At 47.3% G+C, this 16,831-nt stretch overlaps 6 protein-coding genes across 7 annotated transcripts, besides 1 other annotated feature; 2 read left to right on the top strand and 4 right to left on the bottom strand.

The window, feature by feature from the left end:
* Positions 1–605: 605 nt before the first annotated feature.
* Positions 606–1,042, top strand: TSTA_074000 (uncharacterized protein; the record flags this gene model as incomplete). Its single annotated transcript, XM_002341361.1, has 2 exons — positions 606–666; positions 732–1,042. 2 exons carry the CDS (start codon positions 606–608, stop codon positions 1,040–1,042), a joined length of 372 nt encoding a protein of 123 aa, XP_002341402.1.
* Positions 854–903: a microsatellite.
* A 2,821-nt stretch (positions 1,043–3,863) lies between the features above and the next one.
* Positions 3,864–5,687, bottom strand: TSTA_073990 (tetracenomycin polyketide synthesis hydroxylase tcmG, putative; the record flags this gene model as incomplete). Its single annotated transcript, XM_002341360.1, has 2 exons — positions 3,864–3,894; positions 4,042–5,687. 2 exons carry the CDS (start codon positions 5,685–5,687, stop codon positions 3,864–3,866), a joined length of 1,677 nt encoding a protein of 558 aa, XP_002341401.1.
* Positions 5,688–5,992: 305 nt separating this feature from the next.
* Positions 5,993–8,149, bottom strand: TSTA_073980 (aquaglyceroporin, putative; the record flags this gene model as incomplete). The annotated part of the gene is made up of 2 exons (XM_002341359.1): positions 5,993–8,066; positions 8,114–8,149. 2 exons carry the CDS (start codon positions 8,147–8,149, stop codon positions 6,213–6,215), a joined length of 1,890 nt encoding a protein of 629 aa, XP_002341400.1. The 3' UTR covers positions 5,993–6,212.
* Positions 8,150–9,331: 1,182 nt separating this feature from the next.
* Positions 9,332–10,026, bottom strand: TSTA_073970 (ankyrin repeat protein; the record flags this gene model as incomplete). Its single annotated transcript, XM_002341358.1, has 2 exons — positions 9,332–9,349; positions 9,406–10,026. 2 exons carry the CDS (start codon positions 10,024–10,026, stop codon positions 9,332–9,334), a joined length of 639 nt encoding a protein of 212 aa, XP_002341399.1.
* Positions 10,027–10,393: 367 nt separating this feature from the next.
* TSTA_073960 (tRNA ligase) lies at positions 10,394–13,070 on the top strand (the record flags this gene model as incomplete). The annotated part of the gene is made up of 1 exon (XM_002341357.1): positions 10,394–13,070. One exon carries the CDS (start codon positions 10,394–10,396, stop codon positions 12,908–12,910), a length of 2,517 nt encoding a protein of 838 aa, XP_002341398.1. The 3' UTR covers positions 12,911–13,070.
* An 11-nt stretch (positions 13,071–13,081) lies between these two features.
* On the bottom strand, positions 13,082–15,695 carry TSTA_073950 (Golgi traffic protein SFT2, putative). Of its 2 annotated transcripts, XM_002341355.1 has the most exons (5): positions 15,298–15,695; positions 14,403–15,126; positions 13,980–14,100; positions 13,389–13,539; positions 13,082–13,323 (listed from the first exon to the last, which is right to left on the bottom strand). In XM_002341355.1, the coding sequence occupies exons 2-5, from the start codon at positions 14,623–14,625 to the stop codon at positions 13,171–13,173; spliced, it is 648 nt and encodes a 215-aa protein (XP_002341396.1). In that variant the 5' UTR covers positions 14,626–15,126; positions 15,298–15,695; the 3' UTR covers positions 13,082–13,170. The 2 variants fall into 2 exon arrangements, with proteins under 2 accessions (XP_002341396.1, XP_002341397.1); XM_002341356.1 differs by lacking the exon at positions 15,298–15,695 and having other exon boundaries at positions 14,403–15,152.
* Positions 15,696–16,831: the final 1,136 nt, after the last annotated feature.

The following is a 16,831-nucleotide window of genomic DNA, read 5'->3' as shown; positions in this document are numbered from 1 at the left end:
GAAGCTACCGCCCCTCAGCTGCCTCAGCTGCCTCAGGCTTTAAAGCTACCGGTAATTGTCCGACGCCAAGCGACAACTAGATCGCTGCCTCAGGCATGAAGATTCAAAATGATATTCGTGACTACTGATTCAGGTGGTCTTGAAGAATGAGAAATGAAAATTTCCCCGCCTCAAAAATAACGTCCCATCCTGCTGTAAAGCATTGCCCATGAGAACCCTGAAAGTTGCCCGATTGGTGTCAGATTACCCGAAAAGGAAATATGTTGACTGTCCACAATCGACGGATTTTGGGGTATTACCGAGTGCTTGATACATAAGTATCATTCTGATAAAGCTATATATAAAGAGTGAATGAAAGGTCACATGGCTCTCTGTTAGGTGTAGGTCGCTGTCCAATTTGAGCATTCCAAATCAGAGGGTCTTTGTCCATTGCTCGAGATGAGCCCTAACCACATGGGCATTGTCGGCATCATTCATTCAGGGCAACTGAAGTTCTGATATATCTGGGCAACACCATTTGAAAATAACAGTATAATGTTTTGGTGTAGCTTGCAATCTATCACTAGCTCTCCTCGGTCACGCTAAGCAAAATTGTGGTTTCCACCATGTCTCTCTATCCGTATAAGACACTGTTTCGTCGACGGGCCCCTCAGTTGAATCACTGGTGTCTTCTCCCTTGATATCGACACTATATACACTTTTTGACTCAGGAATTATTATACCTCTACCAGACGTTCGCATATATAAAGATGGCGCGAAACGACACTGTCGCGAGAAGGTCGATGAGTCATCGTCTGAAGCAGATGATGTTGTCTTCAGTGATGTCAACGGTGCTCAAGAGACTGATCTCACAAGCGACGATAATGACGATAACGACAACGACAACGACAACAACGACAACAATGTAAACCACGCTCAAGATCATAGTGACCTTGCAGACTTCCTCGCCAACAACGAACATCCTCCGGAGTACTACATCGATCAACTCAAAAACTTCGACGAAACAATCTATAATCAGGAGGACTACAGTTCTGAAACTTAACGCATGCTCGATCGGGTGGAAGGATGCTGGAATGGGTACGTGCTGCTAGACTTGCCAGCGGCCTGTGGCACAAATCTCACTTCTTCTAGATTTTGCTCGCATACACAGAGAGACCCTGCGGAATCTTACTCAGCACTGTCTGCGAAAGTGCTGGGAACCTTCCTCGAATAGGTGCTGAACCTACGTCGTGGGAAAGGTGGACGCCGGCTCCGCGGCATCAAAACCAAGAGCTCATTGCAGACGTTCTGGAAGGTCTTTCGTCTAGTGCACGAACGATCCACCAGCGAAAAAGATTGATCCTATTACCACGCGTCAGATGAAACGGGTACGAACCTTTCCCATCTAGAGCGGTCTCAGGCTGGGGTTGTGTAAAAATTAGATTCATAGCAGCTGATCAGATCACAGGTAATTCGACATATCTCTAAGAAGTACCGTTTGAAGAAGAAGGACCGTGAAAAGTCGTTCATGTATGTAGAGGACCTAGCAAAAGTCGTAGAGACTTCAGTTGTGACGACTAGGAAGAAGTTTGGCCGTGGTCGCCATCGGATCGAACTGTGCTTGTTTCTGTAGCCTGCTGTGACGGCGTTCATTCTCTATCCTAAGAGGCAACTAGTCGAACAAAAACTAAGCATGAGGGAAAAAAAAGAAAAAGAGCACGCTCAGCTGCGGACAGAGATCTCTTTTACATGTGTGTGTACGGCTCTCGTCGGAGCATAATTGGGAAACTGTGAAGACAAAGAGATATCCAGATTTGGAACTCCCTAGGGCTTAGGGCTCCGCCGAGGAGCCAACGCGACACAGCTGCCAGGCCCGTCACGTTGCTGGCCTTACTAAAAACCGGCCGCAGGCAATTTGAGACCTCTGCTATCGACATATCTGAGTGACTTTGCTTCGGGACCCTTGTGGTGGCCCGCACCGAATCTTGATCGAGTTCACCTTTGAGTTTACCAAGGAGTCCCTTGGTGCAAAAGATGAGTATGTGGTATTCCAGTTTAACCATTGTCACTCTGACGCGTGCTGATAACGATTAAAAATACATTTCCTCTCCCAAAAATCATCTTCGATCCTTCGTTGGTTCTCAGCTCTCATGTCTTTCTCCTGGGCCTATTATTTTGCTGACCGTGCCTTTCGTTGCATAGATGGTGAAGAAGTACTGGTGTCGGCAGAACAGCTTTTGCGACTGCACATCCAGCCAGAATGTAATGAGTTCCTGTTGTTGCTCGATCCTGCATTGGACAATATTCCAATCTTCCATCAGTCTGAACGCACCCCTCGAGGAATAGAGATTTCCCATAACCGAAGACACCAGATAAAGTCATTTAGAAACCAGTAACTTACATCCATATAGGGTCAATCAACCACCAGCATCTGTTAGACTACGTCTTTTTAGACCAGCCGGAAGTTGGTCCTTCTTCAAGCATAAAGGATTTCAATGATTGGTTTGCTCTATTACACCAATTACGCTTTGAGCACAGATACAATGACCCCAATCGTTGTTTACTCCAGACACTGGGGAAATCAAATTTACTCATGGGGATTTACATCGCCGCAATATTATCGTTTCCTCTACCAATCCAGTTCGGAGAGCTATTGTGGACTGGCAGCAATCGGGATGGTATCCCGATTATTGGGAGTATTGCAAGGCCCTCTATACATGCTGGTACGAGGACGAGTGGCGTAAGCATTATATTGATAAGTTTTTTCAGCCACGAACTGATGAATACTTTGTTTTTTCTGAGTATTGTATGGCAATGGGCGCGGTTTAATTCTCTACAGTCCTAAAATTATATAACATAGAAGCTTACAACACTATGCAATCAAAAGAACGGTGTCTAATAGTTGTCGCATTTCCTGTCAGCTTTTTGGCAAAGTGACTGATAACGGTGGTTAAATACAACTTGTAATCACAAAGAATCAATGAGAAATACACTGCGTTCGAATCGTTTCATCGTTGGTGCTGTACACTGATGTATCCCCTAACCAAATAAATATTCGCTTCCCAACCGAGATTGCTAGAGCGTAGTTTTTGGACGAGCAAAACTTGATCTCGGAAGTCACAGTGCTTAGGCTACGCGGCTGCTCGCCTTAGACCGATTCCATAGCTGGGAGGGTCGCGTTTGGATTGAACGATCTCGATCGCCTGGGCTCCGATATAGCCCTTATCAACGAGACGGCGGACGTAATCCAATGTTCACTCTTGACATCTTCTGTTTGTAATTTATCTTTTTTTTTCTAGCTGGTTTCTAATGACGAACGTGTCAGGGACTACGTAGTCTCGCTACCACACACTGTTGACAAAGCAACCTACCAGGAAAGCTATACGTCCTTCACGGCGTACGCAAAACAAGCCATGACCGCCGTCTGGAGCATGGATTACAGCGCACAGCCTATATCCACGTATGCCGTTCGCGAATCATCGAACACGCCATTTAACTTGAGCGTTGTCGATCAGGACTGTACTAGTAAGTATAGAATTCTTAAGCCTGTGGCGTTCCTCTCCAGAGACTAAGCAATTGGACGGCTGCAACAGGGGTCCATGTGACGGCGCAGTGAGCGTCACCGGACGACGATGCAGCCGCAATGCAGCTCATTCACGATATCGGTAACGACATTGCCGCGTCAGCGTCGCGCAATGGGGCCAGCCTTGCGTATCGGTTTATGAACGATGCCTATGACGGCCAGAATATGTTATCCAGTTATAGTGAGGGAAAAAAAAGCTGAGAGAAGAAGCTCAGAGAGATAGCTGACAAATATGACCCTGAAGGTGTTTTCCAGGGATTGCAAAGTAGTGGGTGGTTACTACGTCGAGAGGAATAGAGCATTAAAAAACCCCCTTTCCGGTATTACTACCACTAATTAACTAAGTTAAGTTAGTGACCTAGCTAGGTATCTCAATGCAAGTACATCAAGCAATTCTCAACTCCTATATCACCATACTCCCAATGTATTCCATCTCCGGTATCCATCAATATGAATATAGTTCGATCTAAAGTACGAACCCCTCTGCAAATGCAACCTGGGCCATGACTTGTCTCAGAATAACATCAAGTGTCATATCGGGCAATGTCGACTTTGGTATTTCCATTGCCCTCCACGCAATAATTCCATCCGGTCGTATTAGCGAGGCCCCAGTACTAGTAATTCCCATAATCTTCTTAAATCCGTTCAAATCCGAAAACTTCTCGTCAACCCCGAGTTGGATGCAACGAATCTTGACAGCAGATCCTGGTAAGCTCTCGTTGAGTTTCTCAGCGGCATCTTTCCATTGTTCGCTCTCTGTGAGAAGAACCCAGTCCTTTCCATAGAAGTCAATACTTGTTGAGGAAGTGCCGTCAAGCCACCAGTGCGCCGCGCGAGTCCCGGGTTGACCATTCCATTCATCCGGACGCTTCGCGGTGCATTGATTATCAACCGCCTGGTGCTCAGAAAAGATAGCCTTTGAGCAATACAATTCACCAAGCTCCACAGCAATATCGTCAAGCGGTTCCACCGGCTTTGCCCCTTCAGGCGCATGGATTTTCCAATCCTGTCGGCAAAAAATCTGATCATGGCGTAGCAAAGCAACAGATCGTCTTTCAGTCTCGTAAGTGTCGAGTAATCCCGGCTTGGCCTGACCTTGAATGACAGCTGCGAGCTTCCAGGCAAGATTCCATACATCCGCGATACCCGTATTGACACCATATCCGCCTCTATTCGGTGGTAAAGTGTGAGCCGAGTCGCCAGCGAGGAAGATGCGATTAGACTGGAATGAATCCGCAATCAAAGCTGTAGTTTCCCACTCGCCTGTCGTGATTATCTTTAAATCAAAATCAGTCCGGCCTACTGCCTTGTATATTGCTTCTTTGTAGCTACCCTCGTCTCTTTGAACGTCGTCAGTGAACATTAAAGCCCATCGTCCATGCTTGTAGTATGTCAGAAACGCCTTCATATCGGGTTGATCGATTGTAAATTGCGATGGTCCCTTGTCTCGGTACTCTTTTAGAGCTGGTGCTTCGAACAAGATGCTTCGAATAGTCTGCATGTATCCACGGCCATGACGCTGAATACTGAGCGATTCACGTACAGAGCTTCGATTACCGTCTGCAGCAATCATGTAATCTGCACGGATTTCATATTCTGCTCCTCCGGACTGTCTGGGTTTCACGATAGCTGACACACCATTCGCATCTTGCTTGAATCTAATCAATTCAGTCGAATATCGAATGTCAGCTCCGTTGCGAGTTGCAAAGTCTCGGAGCACAGTCTCAAGATCGGTTTGGGTGATATCAGCGCCAATAGTCCATGCATAATCCGCTAGATGATCGTACTCCCGTGTCTTCTTTTCATTCTCACTGCTGTCGCTTTTCTTCTTTTCCTCGATCCATAGGCTGTCTTCATACCATTTCCCTGCCAGAGAATGAACTCGAGTACGTACAAGTTTGAAATCAGGTCTTGCCAGTGGAATCTTGTCCTTGAGTCCGACGGAACGATACATTTCCATTGTCCGTGAACGGAAACCTAACGCCTTGGGGTGAGCGGCGCTACCCGCATGACGCTCAATGAGAATAGGTCGAATACCATGGTGAGTTAGGAAGACAGCTGCGGAGAGACCAACGAGGGATCCCCCGACTATGAGAACGGGGGCTTTTTCTGTGACAGGCAGCATAGTCAAGGTACTTGTGTTGGTTTGAAACTCCAGAATAAATGGAAAACATACATCTTACCTTGAATAAGCGTGGGACAAGAGGGTTTTTATACTTTATTTAACTTAAGGGGTTGGGTAAGTGTCGGAGCGTACCATTCTGAAGACTCCGACATCCTGTATGCTGAAGTTCGGGGCCTCAAAGGTCTCTCGGGCCCGAAGCCGAAGTTTCATTCCCGAAAGCATCGCGAAGTAGAACGAAGCGCTCTGTGGTGATTATTTTGGCTGTAATGTTGAAATGAAAAAAAGGACATTTGTGTTATGAGGGATATAGTATCATTTAACTATTCTATCTTCAATTCGTGTCATTCGTCAAAATGCAGCGCTTGCTTGAGTGTATGCACATAAAAGAATCTCAGATATACAGGCAGTAGCTCTATAATGAAATTGGACAGTGAAAAAGGGAGGCCCCGTGGCCGAGAAGATGCAAAGCAACTCGCTGGGTTCCTCAATATAAGATAAGTTGAACTTCAAGATGTGATAGCGAGCCTACTGATTCGCTCCTTTTTTCGCTTCTTTCGGAGTGAGATGAAGTCTCCGTGACCACTTGGCACGACTCTTTTTCAAGGAACGTTTCGTCCGGTCCAAAGGATAATTAACAGGCGACTCTCCTCCTGTAAAGATCATAAAATCGTATAGGAAAGCCCCCAGGAAAGATCCCGTTACAGATGCCGCAAATGGCCCGTAGAACCAGTATGAATTCGTAAATAGTTGACTACCGTAACCTAACGCAAGAAGAGCCAATCGTGGACCAAAGTCACGGCTTGCATTGAATGCTGCCCCTGTTTGAAAGGCAAAGCACATATCCATACAGACAATGACGAGACCGATGATGAGCGCGTTCATACCTCCGCCTGGCGGTGCGTTCTGGTCGTCGCCGAGCGCGAGGATGATGATTGACAGTATGGCCATGCCTAGAAACTCGTTGAAAAAGGCCGTCGCTGCGTCGACAAAATCTTCGCGCTGACTGGTTACGAGGCTATTGACGACGTCTAATTCTGGACCGGTGTAATTCTTAATCGCACGGTAGTAGACGCCGTAAGAAACGAGTGCAGCGCAAAAGGCACCAACAAATTGCGCCAAAAAGTACTCTGGCATCTTACGCTTCGGAAACCCCCGATAGAACCACAGCATTATCGTAATGGCGGGATTCAGGTGGGCACCAGAAATACCACCACAAATGTAGATGGCAGCCATCGTCGCGAAACCCCATAACCAATCTGTCGTATTAGGGTTTCCTGAAGCAGCCAAGGTAACAGCAAGATCACCGCAAAACCCGAGTGTAAGTTGCACAAAAACACCCAAGGATTCCGCTAGTGCTTCACGGTGGTGTGTCCGAATGACTGACCATACTGTGTGGTTGTTGTGGATCTCTTCTTCCACCAGGCTTTGCAACAACGGGTGTAGATCTTCCGGATACACTGTGTCTTCGAGAGCCGGGAATTCGATCCCCGCTTCGTCTCCTGGTTTCACATCTGGATGAGGTTCCTGTCCCGACTCTTCCGGTGGAGGTCGCAAAGAATGCAAAGATTCGTCACTTACGTCCGTTCGGCTTTCCACATCATGATCCTTTTGAGATTCATGTTCCTCGACCGGAGGGAGTTCTTCAACTGGAACTTCCCATTTCGAAGGACGTCGTGCACGACCTGATGATTGGCGAGATATACGTGAAGATGGTCCCACGGATGCTGTGTCACCATTTAGAATGGTATTTATGAAGTTGGTTTCTCGCTGTACACGGGCATCTGTGACCTGCGCTGCCATTTTCCGCGGGTCAGCCGTTTTGGGTATTTGGCCCTTTTCGAGATCATTGGGATCAACATCTATTCCGATATTTTGTGAATTCTCTGCCGGCAGCTGCGGATTTGCACGGTTCTGCAGCAATTCCTCCTTGGTAGGCACCATGCCAGGTCGAACCACACGTGGCAAAGGCTTTGCCAAACTCCAGACTGGCTTGGCATTGGCCGGTTGATCATAAGCTGGGTTGAGTTCGGTATAGCCGGGTTGAATAAACGGTTGATGGGTCAAATGTAACTGGGAAGTTTCGTCTGGTCCGGCCATTGTGAAGTTCCCCTGAGTCCGCTCAGCTAGACTGGTTCGATGGGTGAGACTGCGTACAGCTTCACCACTACGGCGACTAGTTGTAGTCCTTCGTAGGCGCAGACTTGTTCCTTCTGACAAGTAATCTTTCATGGCCGGCGCTGCTGCTCTGGGCGACACCAGAGTCGTCGCTCTCCGTCGTACATGCGCTGGAGATGTAGGGGTCTGGCCGGACTCTGCGGTTCCGGCGTCACCTCCAGCTCTAGTCGTAGCATGGCCGGTAGGCTGGACGTGAACAATCCCCTGTTAATTTGCCTCTCTAGCAGCTCAATTATCAGAACCGTACTCACCAAGGACCGGGTCCGCGAAGGAACTGATTCCGCCATGGCTGAAATTCCTCCGTAGTGATACTCAATGGTTATCTCACAACCTGCAAATACGGACAGCCGATATTATCGAGAAGGATGAAAAATAAAACCGAGCATGATAATGATGAAAAGATGTCGTCCGGTATGAGAAGAGGGTAAAGGTGTGGCGTACTGCAAAGAGCGAAAAGAAATCTAAAACCTCATTTTCAATGATTGTGAAGCAGAAAAAGAGAATCCTCCTGACTCGCCGCAATGTAGAAGAACTAGAACGTAGAACCACAAATGCCGCAGCGTTATTAATAGCCTAAAGCCCTAGACCCTACAGCCATAGACTAGACCCATAATAGAATTGAGGAGCATGATGTCAATTTGGATGATTTTTCTTCGTTCTTGATTCGCGCATCATACAACTAATCTTGCTACAATCAAGTGCTCAGTGGGTACTTTTACGTCTGAAGTGGAACCGCTGGCAACGTCCGGAAGGAATCCATGCAATGGTAGTTCAAGACAAGGGTGTGCGAGCCTGTGATTGCTTGAAAATGCTGGATCAGTTCCTGAGCCCGAGATTGTAGCTGGGAAGAGATGCCGAAGTTCGGTTCTCCCTTCTTATCGTAGCAAAGTGTGTACCTTTTCATCGTGTGTGCTGCCGAGCGAAGAAAATTAGGGCACAATCGGCCCGGCCGGAGACCCGGAGTTAAGACAGTTGACTAAGGCTTACAGTGTGTATTATGTTAAGTTAGTTTACTATGTTGGTTAGTTTTGACTTAGTTAACTGATCAGCGATGCTGCGTATGACATCAGGATGAAAGTGTTCATGTCGGCCAAAGAAATAGTATTGGTTGATCAGAGATGATCCTAGATCTGATCCTTCGGGTACTTGGTTTCGGCATGATAATGAGAATTCTACTCACTGTAGATACAGGAATATGTACAATGGGCGGGCCGCCGTTATATAACCGTGGTTAGCGGCTAACCCTTAATCATCAGCGGAGATGGTAGCTTAGTTTTGCAGTGACATGATGGCTCATGGCATGACGAGTGCATTTGTCTCACTGAGACTTTGGCATGCAGATCGGTCACGTTATTAGATTCATTGGCAGACCAGATCACGGGGAATGCCCTCCTGGGAGCATGCATCCCGATATTTGCTTGGTTCGAAAGAATAGCACTCCCAAGCCGTGCGAGCCGTGTGATAACCTATTATCGCAGCGTCGACGACTGTATTGTGTTAATTCCAATGGTCAAAAAAGACATCACTCCGTCCTTCGTCGAACATCTCTATCCTGAGTTTGCGCCCCAACACCTCTAAGCGCATCTGTGACCAGAGCGCGTAATTGGTTCTGGCCTGCTTCAGTATGAAAGTCTTCTCTGGCAGCCAGTTCTGCAATCCTCCTCCGGAATTCGGGATCAACTTCGCCTGCCTCACCGTCAACGTCCTGCTGGGACATAGTACCCAGATTAACACTGATATTGTGGGGGAGGGGTGGCGGAGGTTGCAGTTGTGCTTCTGATCTTGTGTTTCCAGTAGCTTCTCCAAGATAAGCGGCAATATCCATGAACGATCCCTCGCTTTCGATCATTTCTTGAGCTGTGAAGCCTTCGTCGTTTTTGTGTTTGGCGTCGACACCGAGCTCTTCGACAAGACATTTCGCGATTTCCAACTGTTCGGTCACGAACAAGCACGTTTCGTTGTCTTCGTCGGTCAGATTGGGGTCCACATGAAATTCTTGTACGAGTGCACGGAGCAGATCGATATGTCCGTAGGAAGCGGCGGCGTGGAGAAGGGAATAGCCATGTTCGTCCTGGCAAGAAGCGCGAGATGAATCAGATCGTAGATGGCTTAGTACAGCCGAGGGGTTGTCCGCGGCAAGGATGTAGAGGTTAGGGTGACTCATATTGAAATAGACGGGATGAGTCACGATGAGAAAAATCGACTAGAGCCTGGAAAGATTGATGAGGCTCAAAGGATTGTGAGCTGTATAAATATGAAGGCAGAGTTGGGCGAGGCTGAGCAACAAAAAAAAAAAAAACAAATGTTTAGACCCGCGCTTTCCTTTTTTGCAGTTGCCCCGCGGCATCCTAAAAGGGAAGGATCCACCCACTGTGCTTTCATCTTTGTTCAAGATCAGAAAAAGAATATAAAAGAGTCAACTTCAGACGTTGCTTCTCTTCTGATCAAAATTTCCATACGAGATAAGCAAAGCAGCACTTAATACATCCGAAATTGAACTGCCGATAGCTACACCTTAAAGTTGCGTCACCATGGTGGAACAAGATCCCCATGAAGTCCGCCAGCTGGTGCAGACCTTAGAAGCTGCCAGCAAAAGAAACAGAAGCGAATCGAAGAAAACCTTTGGCTGCAAGAAGTCAACATTTGTCGTTGCTGGGGCAGATGATATCAAAGTGCACTCGTGGCGGTTCATGGATTGGGATTATAAGAGATCGGATCTACCGACATACGCTCGCGGTCTGTTTACCACGAAACTCAAGGATGGACGTGATGAAATATGTATTCGGGGCTACGACAAATTCTTTAACATAGATGAAGTAAACGATACCAGATGGCGCAACGTCGAGACTAACACGCGGGGCCCGTATGAGCTCAGTGTCAAGGAAAACGGTTGCATCATATTCATCTCAGGCCTGGAAGACGGCACTCTTCTAGTGTGTAGCAAGCATTCAACCGGTAGCCGGGGTGACACACCACTCAGTCACGCACAAGCTGGCGAGCAATGGGTTGAGAGACACCTCAGCAAAGTCGGCAAAACAGTTAAGGAATTGGCTTTAAAGCTACGGCAGATGAATGTTACCGCTGTGGGTGAACTTTGTGACGACCGATTTGAAGAGCATGTCCTTGCCTACGACGAAGACGCCGCCGGAATCTATCTCCACGGCCTCAACTATAATCTCCCCGAATTCACAACGATGTCCGGCTCAGAAGTACATAGGTTTGCCGATGAATGGGGATTCAAGAAAGCCGAATTTGTTGTCATGGATAACATAAACGAAGTCAAGGACTTCCTGGACAAATGCACCGAGACCGGGTCATGGAATGGTCGAGATACCGAAGGTTTCGTGATTCGTTGTCAATTGGGAAATAGCAAGTCCGGCGAATACAGAGACTGGTTTTTCAAATACAAGTTCGAGGAGCCATACCTGATGTATCGACAGTGGCGCGAAGCCACAAAAGCAGTTATTGCAGGAAGGGTTCCCAACATCAGGAAGCACAAAAAGATTACTGAAGAGTATCTGATCTATGCTCGACGACAGCTGGCCAAGGATCCTAAGATAGGCAAACTATACAACCAAAATCACGGCATCATTGCTATGAGGCAAGGATTTCTGGACGAGAGGGGGCTGAAAGGCTCGGAGATCATTGCAATGGAGAGGGAAGGAGACGACGTGGAGCCCGCAGCGAAGAATTTTGTCGTTGTTCCTGTTGCATCAATTGGATGCGGCAAGACAACCGTTGCTTTAGCATTGGCCAAACTTTTTGACTGGGGTCATGTCCAGAATGATAACCTGGGTCAGCAGAAGAACAAGGCCAAAAAGTTTGCCCTGATGGTGACGAATTCACTAGCAGCTCATGCTGCTGTGATAGCAGATCGGAACAATCATCAAAAACGGGAGAGGAAGCAGATTATCGACGATGTGACGGAGATTGTTCCAGACGCCAAGTTTATTGCATTACACTACGTGCATGAGCCAAAGGGATTGTTGCTAGATGATATCCGAAGAGTTACCCGCGAGCGTGTCCTTACACGAGGCGATAACCATCAAACCATTCGAGCAGGGAGCAAGGATACTGGGGAGATCATTGGAATAATGGAAGGGTTCCTGCAGCGATTTGAGGCTATCGACACGGATCGGGAACCAGACATGTACTTCCACGAGGTTATTGACCTCGACGTTGCAGATTCATCTCGTGAGAACCTGGAGAAGATTGTTAACCGGCTACACTCTGTTTATCCAAACCTCGTCAAGCGAGTTCCAGATAGCGCTGAATTAGATGCTGCTATCGCCTCGGCGTTGGAGGACTATCACGTCCAGACCGATCTTAGCTGGGGAAATAGCAAGAAAGCAGAGAAGAAGATGGAGAAGGCGGCCAAGAAGAATGACAACCACGCCAGTGCTGCTGCTACTCAGAACAAAAGCCAGGATCCTATAGTGGCTGTCAAGAATCTCGAATATTTCGGGATCTTAGTACCCTCATCGGACATTCAGCAACTTCTGACGACGATATTCAACGACAACACGAATGGATCCGCAGAACGGAACAAGCTGTACCATCATCTCAAGAACTCGCGCCGTATCCAGCCCAGTTTCCACGTCACCCTCATCCATCGTGCACACAGCAAAGAACAACCACAGATCTGGGAACAATACACAGATCTATACATAAGCCGAATGAACGAGCGCGTCTCTCAATGTCTACCCATCAACCCACCGACAAAACTAGCTGATGCCCGAGTACGCGTCGAACGACTGGTATGGAACGACGCGATCATGGCCTTTGTCGTGCGAATACTCGCATCAGACGAGAAGAATACTACGAACGGGCAGGAAAAGCTCCCTTCGTCCTGGCCATGCGTTAATACTGTGCCACATATCACAGTCGGCACGGCGAATCCAGAGGTCAAGCCCAAACAGAGTAATGACTTGTTACAGAAATGGCTCCAGGTTGGTTCGGGTGGTGATACGGGGATTTGGGAGGTGGAGGTACCTGGTGTCAAGGTTTTGGAGGGGAGTGTGCTGCCTGTTATGATGAGGGGGAAGTAACACTTCCTCTAGATGTGTTGGTATGGATTTAGAAATATTAAAAATTGCATGTCTTCTCAATGGTTATATCGATTAATTGAGGGTACATGAACTCACTTTCTCCGTCCACGGCTGAAAGACAATCAATGGACAACCGAATAACAGTAATATACAAACCGAGCTCAAATATTTGACTTCAATCACAAACATCTATATTTGTTCTTCTCCTATAAAGTATACATATAATTACATCTCTACGATCTGGTAGACGTCCAACCTAACTAACCACTAACCCATCCCGCAACCCTCTGCACTCCAAACCGACCCATGAATTGTAACCCGGTACTACCCATAGGAAAATAACTAACCAGATACCATACCAGAGCGACAAGTTGGAATATAGCGGCGAATAGGGTGAGGATACTTTGGTGTAACTATATCCCATTTCTCATTAGTATTACCACTATGGAAAAGTTGAAGATAAGGAGGGGAGGCATACGCCGACAGCAAAGTATAATGTTAATGCGATAGAGCCGAAGTAGGCGGCTGTAAAGGGTAGTCGAGGGCCGGAGAGGAGATGGCGGATGTAAACTATGGGGCCCATGAGGACGGCCCATGAGGCGAGGAAGAGGGTTGAACCGACTGACCATCTGTTTGGGTCGGTTAGTACGTCATAATCTTTTAGAAAGGTCAAGACTTTAGATCGTGCAGTGTAAAGTGTCTGTTAGGGGTCAAGTTGCAAAGAATCAGGCGCATTCTTCTCCAGAAATCAAGGAATGGAGATATCATTTATTCAGCCACAGGACAGGTGCGCGTGGAAGAATTAGTCATTAGTCATTCGTCATTCTTTTAGATCCCCATGTACTTTTGTACTTTTATACTTTGTAGTAAGGTGGCTTGACTCTCGTTCACATGCCATTTTTGAGATCATGAGTCTGCATGTGCCACCCATCCAAGTCAAATCAAAAGTTACCACACACCCCTGCCTGATTAATAGACCAAGAACCTGACAAATCAAAGACATGGGTTCGATTGACAGGATAGAGAAGACGACGACGACGAAGATGAAGAAGGGTAGGATAAAACTTACAAAATAGCGAATTTGCGGGGTTTTGTTATCAAAACCGGCCACATAACGAAACATAGTAAGAAACAGACAGCAGCTCCAAGGTTACATCCACCAAAGACAAGCATTCGATCCCAACGGCTTACTAAAATATGCATGAACAATGGTTAGTAAAGTTTTTGCACCTATCAAAGCATATCATCATGGAATGAATGAATGGGATATATGGAAGCCTGTTTTTTTTGTCTTTGCTTCTAATGCATGTGAAACCGGAAGAAACGCAGGAACTGAGTTGGTATCACCCGGGCTCGCAGCAGTAGATCAAGAAAAGGAGTCACAAGTGCAAGAAACAGGGTCAAGATTGGCAGAGAGAAGAAGAATGAGATACATTTGGACAAAGTGTATTATTCTAAAAAAAAAAAAAAAAAGGAAAGTGGAGGCACTTACAGGCAAAGAAGCTTTCCTCTTCCTCTCGCCTAGACGACGCGGGTAAAGGTGCCCCGGGTTCTTGAGTCGGAAGTCGTAGATAACCTTCACCACTACCGAAGGGGTTCAAAGACCGAAGCCGGGATAGCATAGGCGTACTTGAGTCTGTTCGTACGGGGGTGTCCTGGTCTCGCCGTGACCAGCCCAGCGAATTCATATTCTCCCGGAATGAAGCAGAAGCCATTTTTCTTCTCCTGTCTTTTGCTTTCTTGCAAGATCGAATGTCGATACGTACATCAACCAAGGTCCGATGATCCACAGATAAGTAGTGGATATTTCACGATAACGGACTTAAGCAGCTGGCTCAAATGAGAAGGTCCGGAGGGGCGCAAGCCAAGAACCTAATCGGTTGCTAAAACGGTGCTGCAATGCAGATGATCTGCTATAGCCATGTACTAGCGTACTAAAACCGGTAGACTTTGGTGACAGGGAGGCCAGGTGACAATCCGGAGAAACCCTACGCGAGTTATTCAGTTGTATAACGACCCGATCCAAGTTTTCTTCTTGGATGTATCGTCTTTTTTTCTTTTGAGTCTGTTCGGCAAAGACAGATTTGACTCAAAGTCTGTCCTGCCGCCTGATCAAGCTGTATAACAACCAACGGATGAAAATAAGGACGAAATAGGCACAGGATATACGATACGATGGATGGAAAGCAGCAACCAATCGTAAAGCAGTAACGCAGCTAGTAAAAATAGGCAATATGTCAATACCAGAATTACAATGAAATCTTTCCGAACGGGCCGATCGGTAGCAGTAAGCGAGCAAATGGCGAAGCCGACTTATCACTGGAATGGGTTGGACGAGTGGAAGGGACCGGGGGGGTGCGTGTGTGCAGCTCAACGGATGTACGTACTGAAGAACGGAAAGCGCCTTGATTCCGAAAGCACTGACAGTGTGTGTCAAACAATCCTGCTTTGAAGAACTAAGATTCTTCTTTCTGTTTTTGGACGAAGGGAGGCGGGGGGTGTGGTGGTGGGCGACTTCCGTAGCGTTGGGATGTCAGATGACTTTTTCGGTTGATGCAGAGGCGGAGATGCTTGACGAAGATTATCGGGTGTCTCAGCGCGACGACAAAGACGGAAGACGAGGAGATATTAGAGATGGAGGGAGGCCGCGTGGAGGAGTGGCCGGAGAGAGGCGGATGACGAGGCCGGATTGATGGAATAGGCAAGACGAATCGAGCGGATATCAAGCAGCAGAAGCTGTAGAGGGAGCTGGAGGCTGCCAGATAGATAGTTAGAGAGGTGGTCTGGCATCAGGTAGACTCTTGGAGGAGTTGCTTCTAGTTTAGGTTGGTGGTTAGCAGTATTAGCAGCCTCAGGCACTAAGCGGCTTGGCGCGGTCATCCGAGCACAGCCACGATTCTGATTGGCTGTTTCTTTAGTTTCTTTACACAGTCGTTACGGTGCGACACCTCAGACAGACAGAAACATTCTCTCAGAAGATGGTGTGGCAGCACCCAATCAGACACGCACTGTGGAGGGAGAGGGGAGTCTTTAGCGACCATGGATGTCTCGATTTTGGGTTATCCTCACTATTCTGCTAGGTACGTGGTACGTACTGCTTGGCGATCCATTTAGTCGAGTCGATCGGAAGCGTATCTGGGATTAATATATTTGGTGTCGTCTATCCTGAAAGTATATACGCCATGATTTACGTAGTAGTGCTGCATATACTACTGTCGTACAGATATCTGTGAGGGGTAGATAGCACCAGAACGAATTATACGACTCTTCTGCTCTCAAGAAGCGGTGCACCATGATAAGATAGCGACACCCTTCCCCCCGCCCCCACTTGATGCCGCTGGCCGAACCGCAGCGGGAGGATCCATTCTGATCCTTCTTTTGATGTCGCATTCCAGACTGTACATCCATGACAGAATCTTGCTTGGACATAACACACTTTATATCAGATGAATCTCATCGTGTCACAGAGACCCATGTGTCCCAAGGTCTATCGAGGCAGCCAACCGCACAGCGGGCTTAGGTATCTCCTCCGGATGGTTGAGCAAGATAGACCATTCACATCCCGAATACATAATAATATTCATGCACGCTGCTGAGGTCCAAGCTTCTCTCGCAAAGTCGATTCCGCCATAGGTAATATCAGTGTTAGAATAGCATGTAAATTCTACTACCTCGCTGCCCCACTACGTAGTCGACCTTGGAAGTAGCTGCGACCTGTACTCAGTCCTAAACGAGTCGTTACTGAGAAAGTAAGTTTGGTTGGAATCATCCCACCCTGTTTAGTGTTGCCTAGCCATCTCGGGTCAGAGCTTTCACCCATGTCAAGCTGTCGGGCCATCTGATACATGCTAGACTCTATCAGTTGCTATTTGCCTTGCCCTAACTTCGCCTGCGTCTCCGCGTGAGTCATTGCTTCCCTGT

This window comes from Talaromyces stipitatus, genomic scaffold (genome assembly GCF_000003125.1).
Source record: "Talaromyces stipitatus ATCC 10500 scf_1105507295523 genomic scaffold, whole genome shotgun sequence".
NCBI classification, from domain to species: domain Eukaryota; kingdom Fungi; phylum Ascomycota; class Eurotiomycetes; order Eurotiales; family Trichocomaceae; genus Talaromyces; species Talaromyces stipitatus.
Note: the sequence above shows the minus strand (reverse complement) of the source record. Positions and strands in the feature narration are given on the sequence as shown.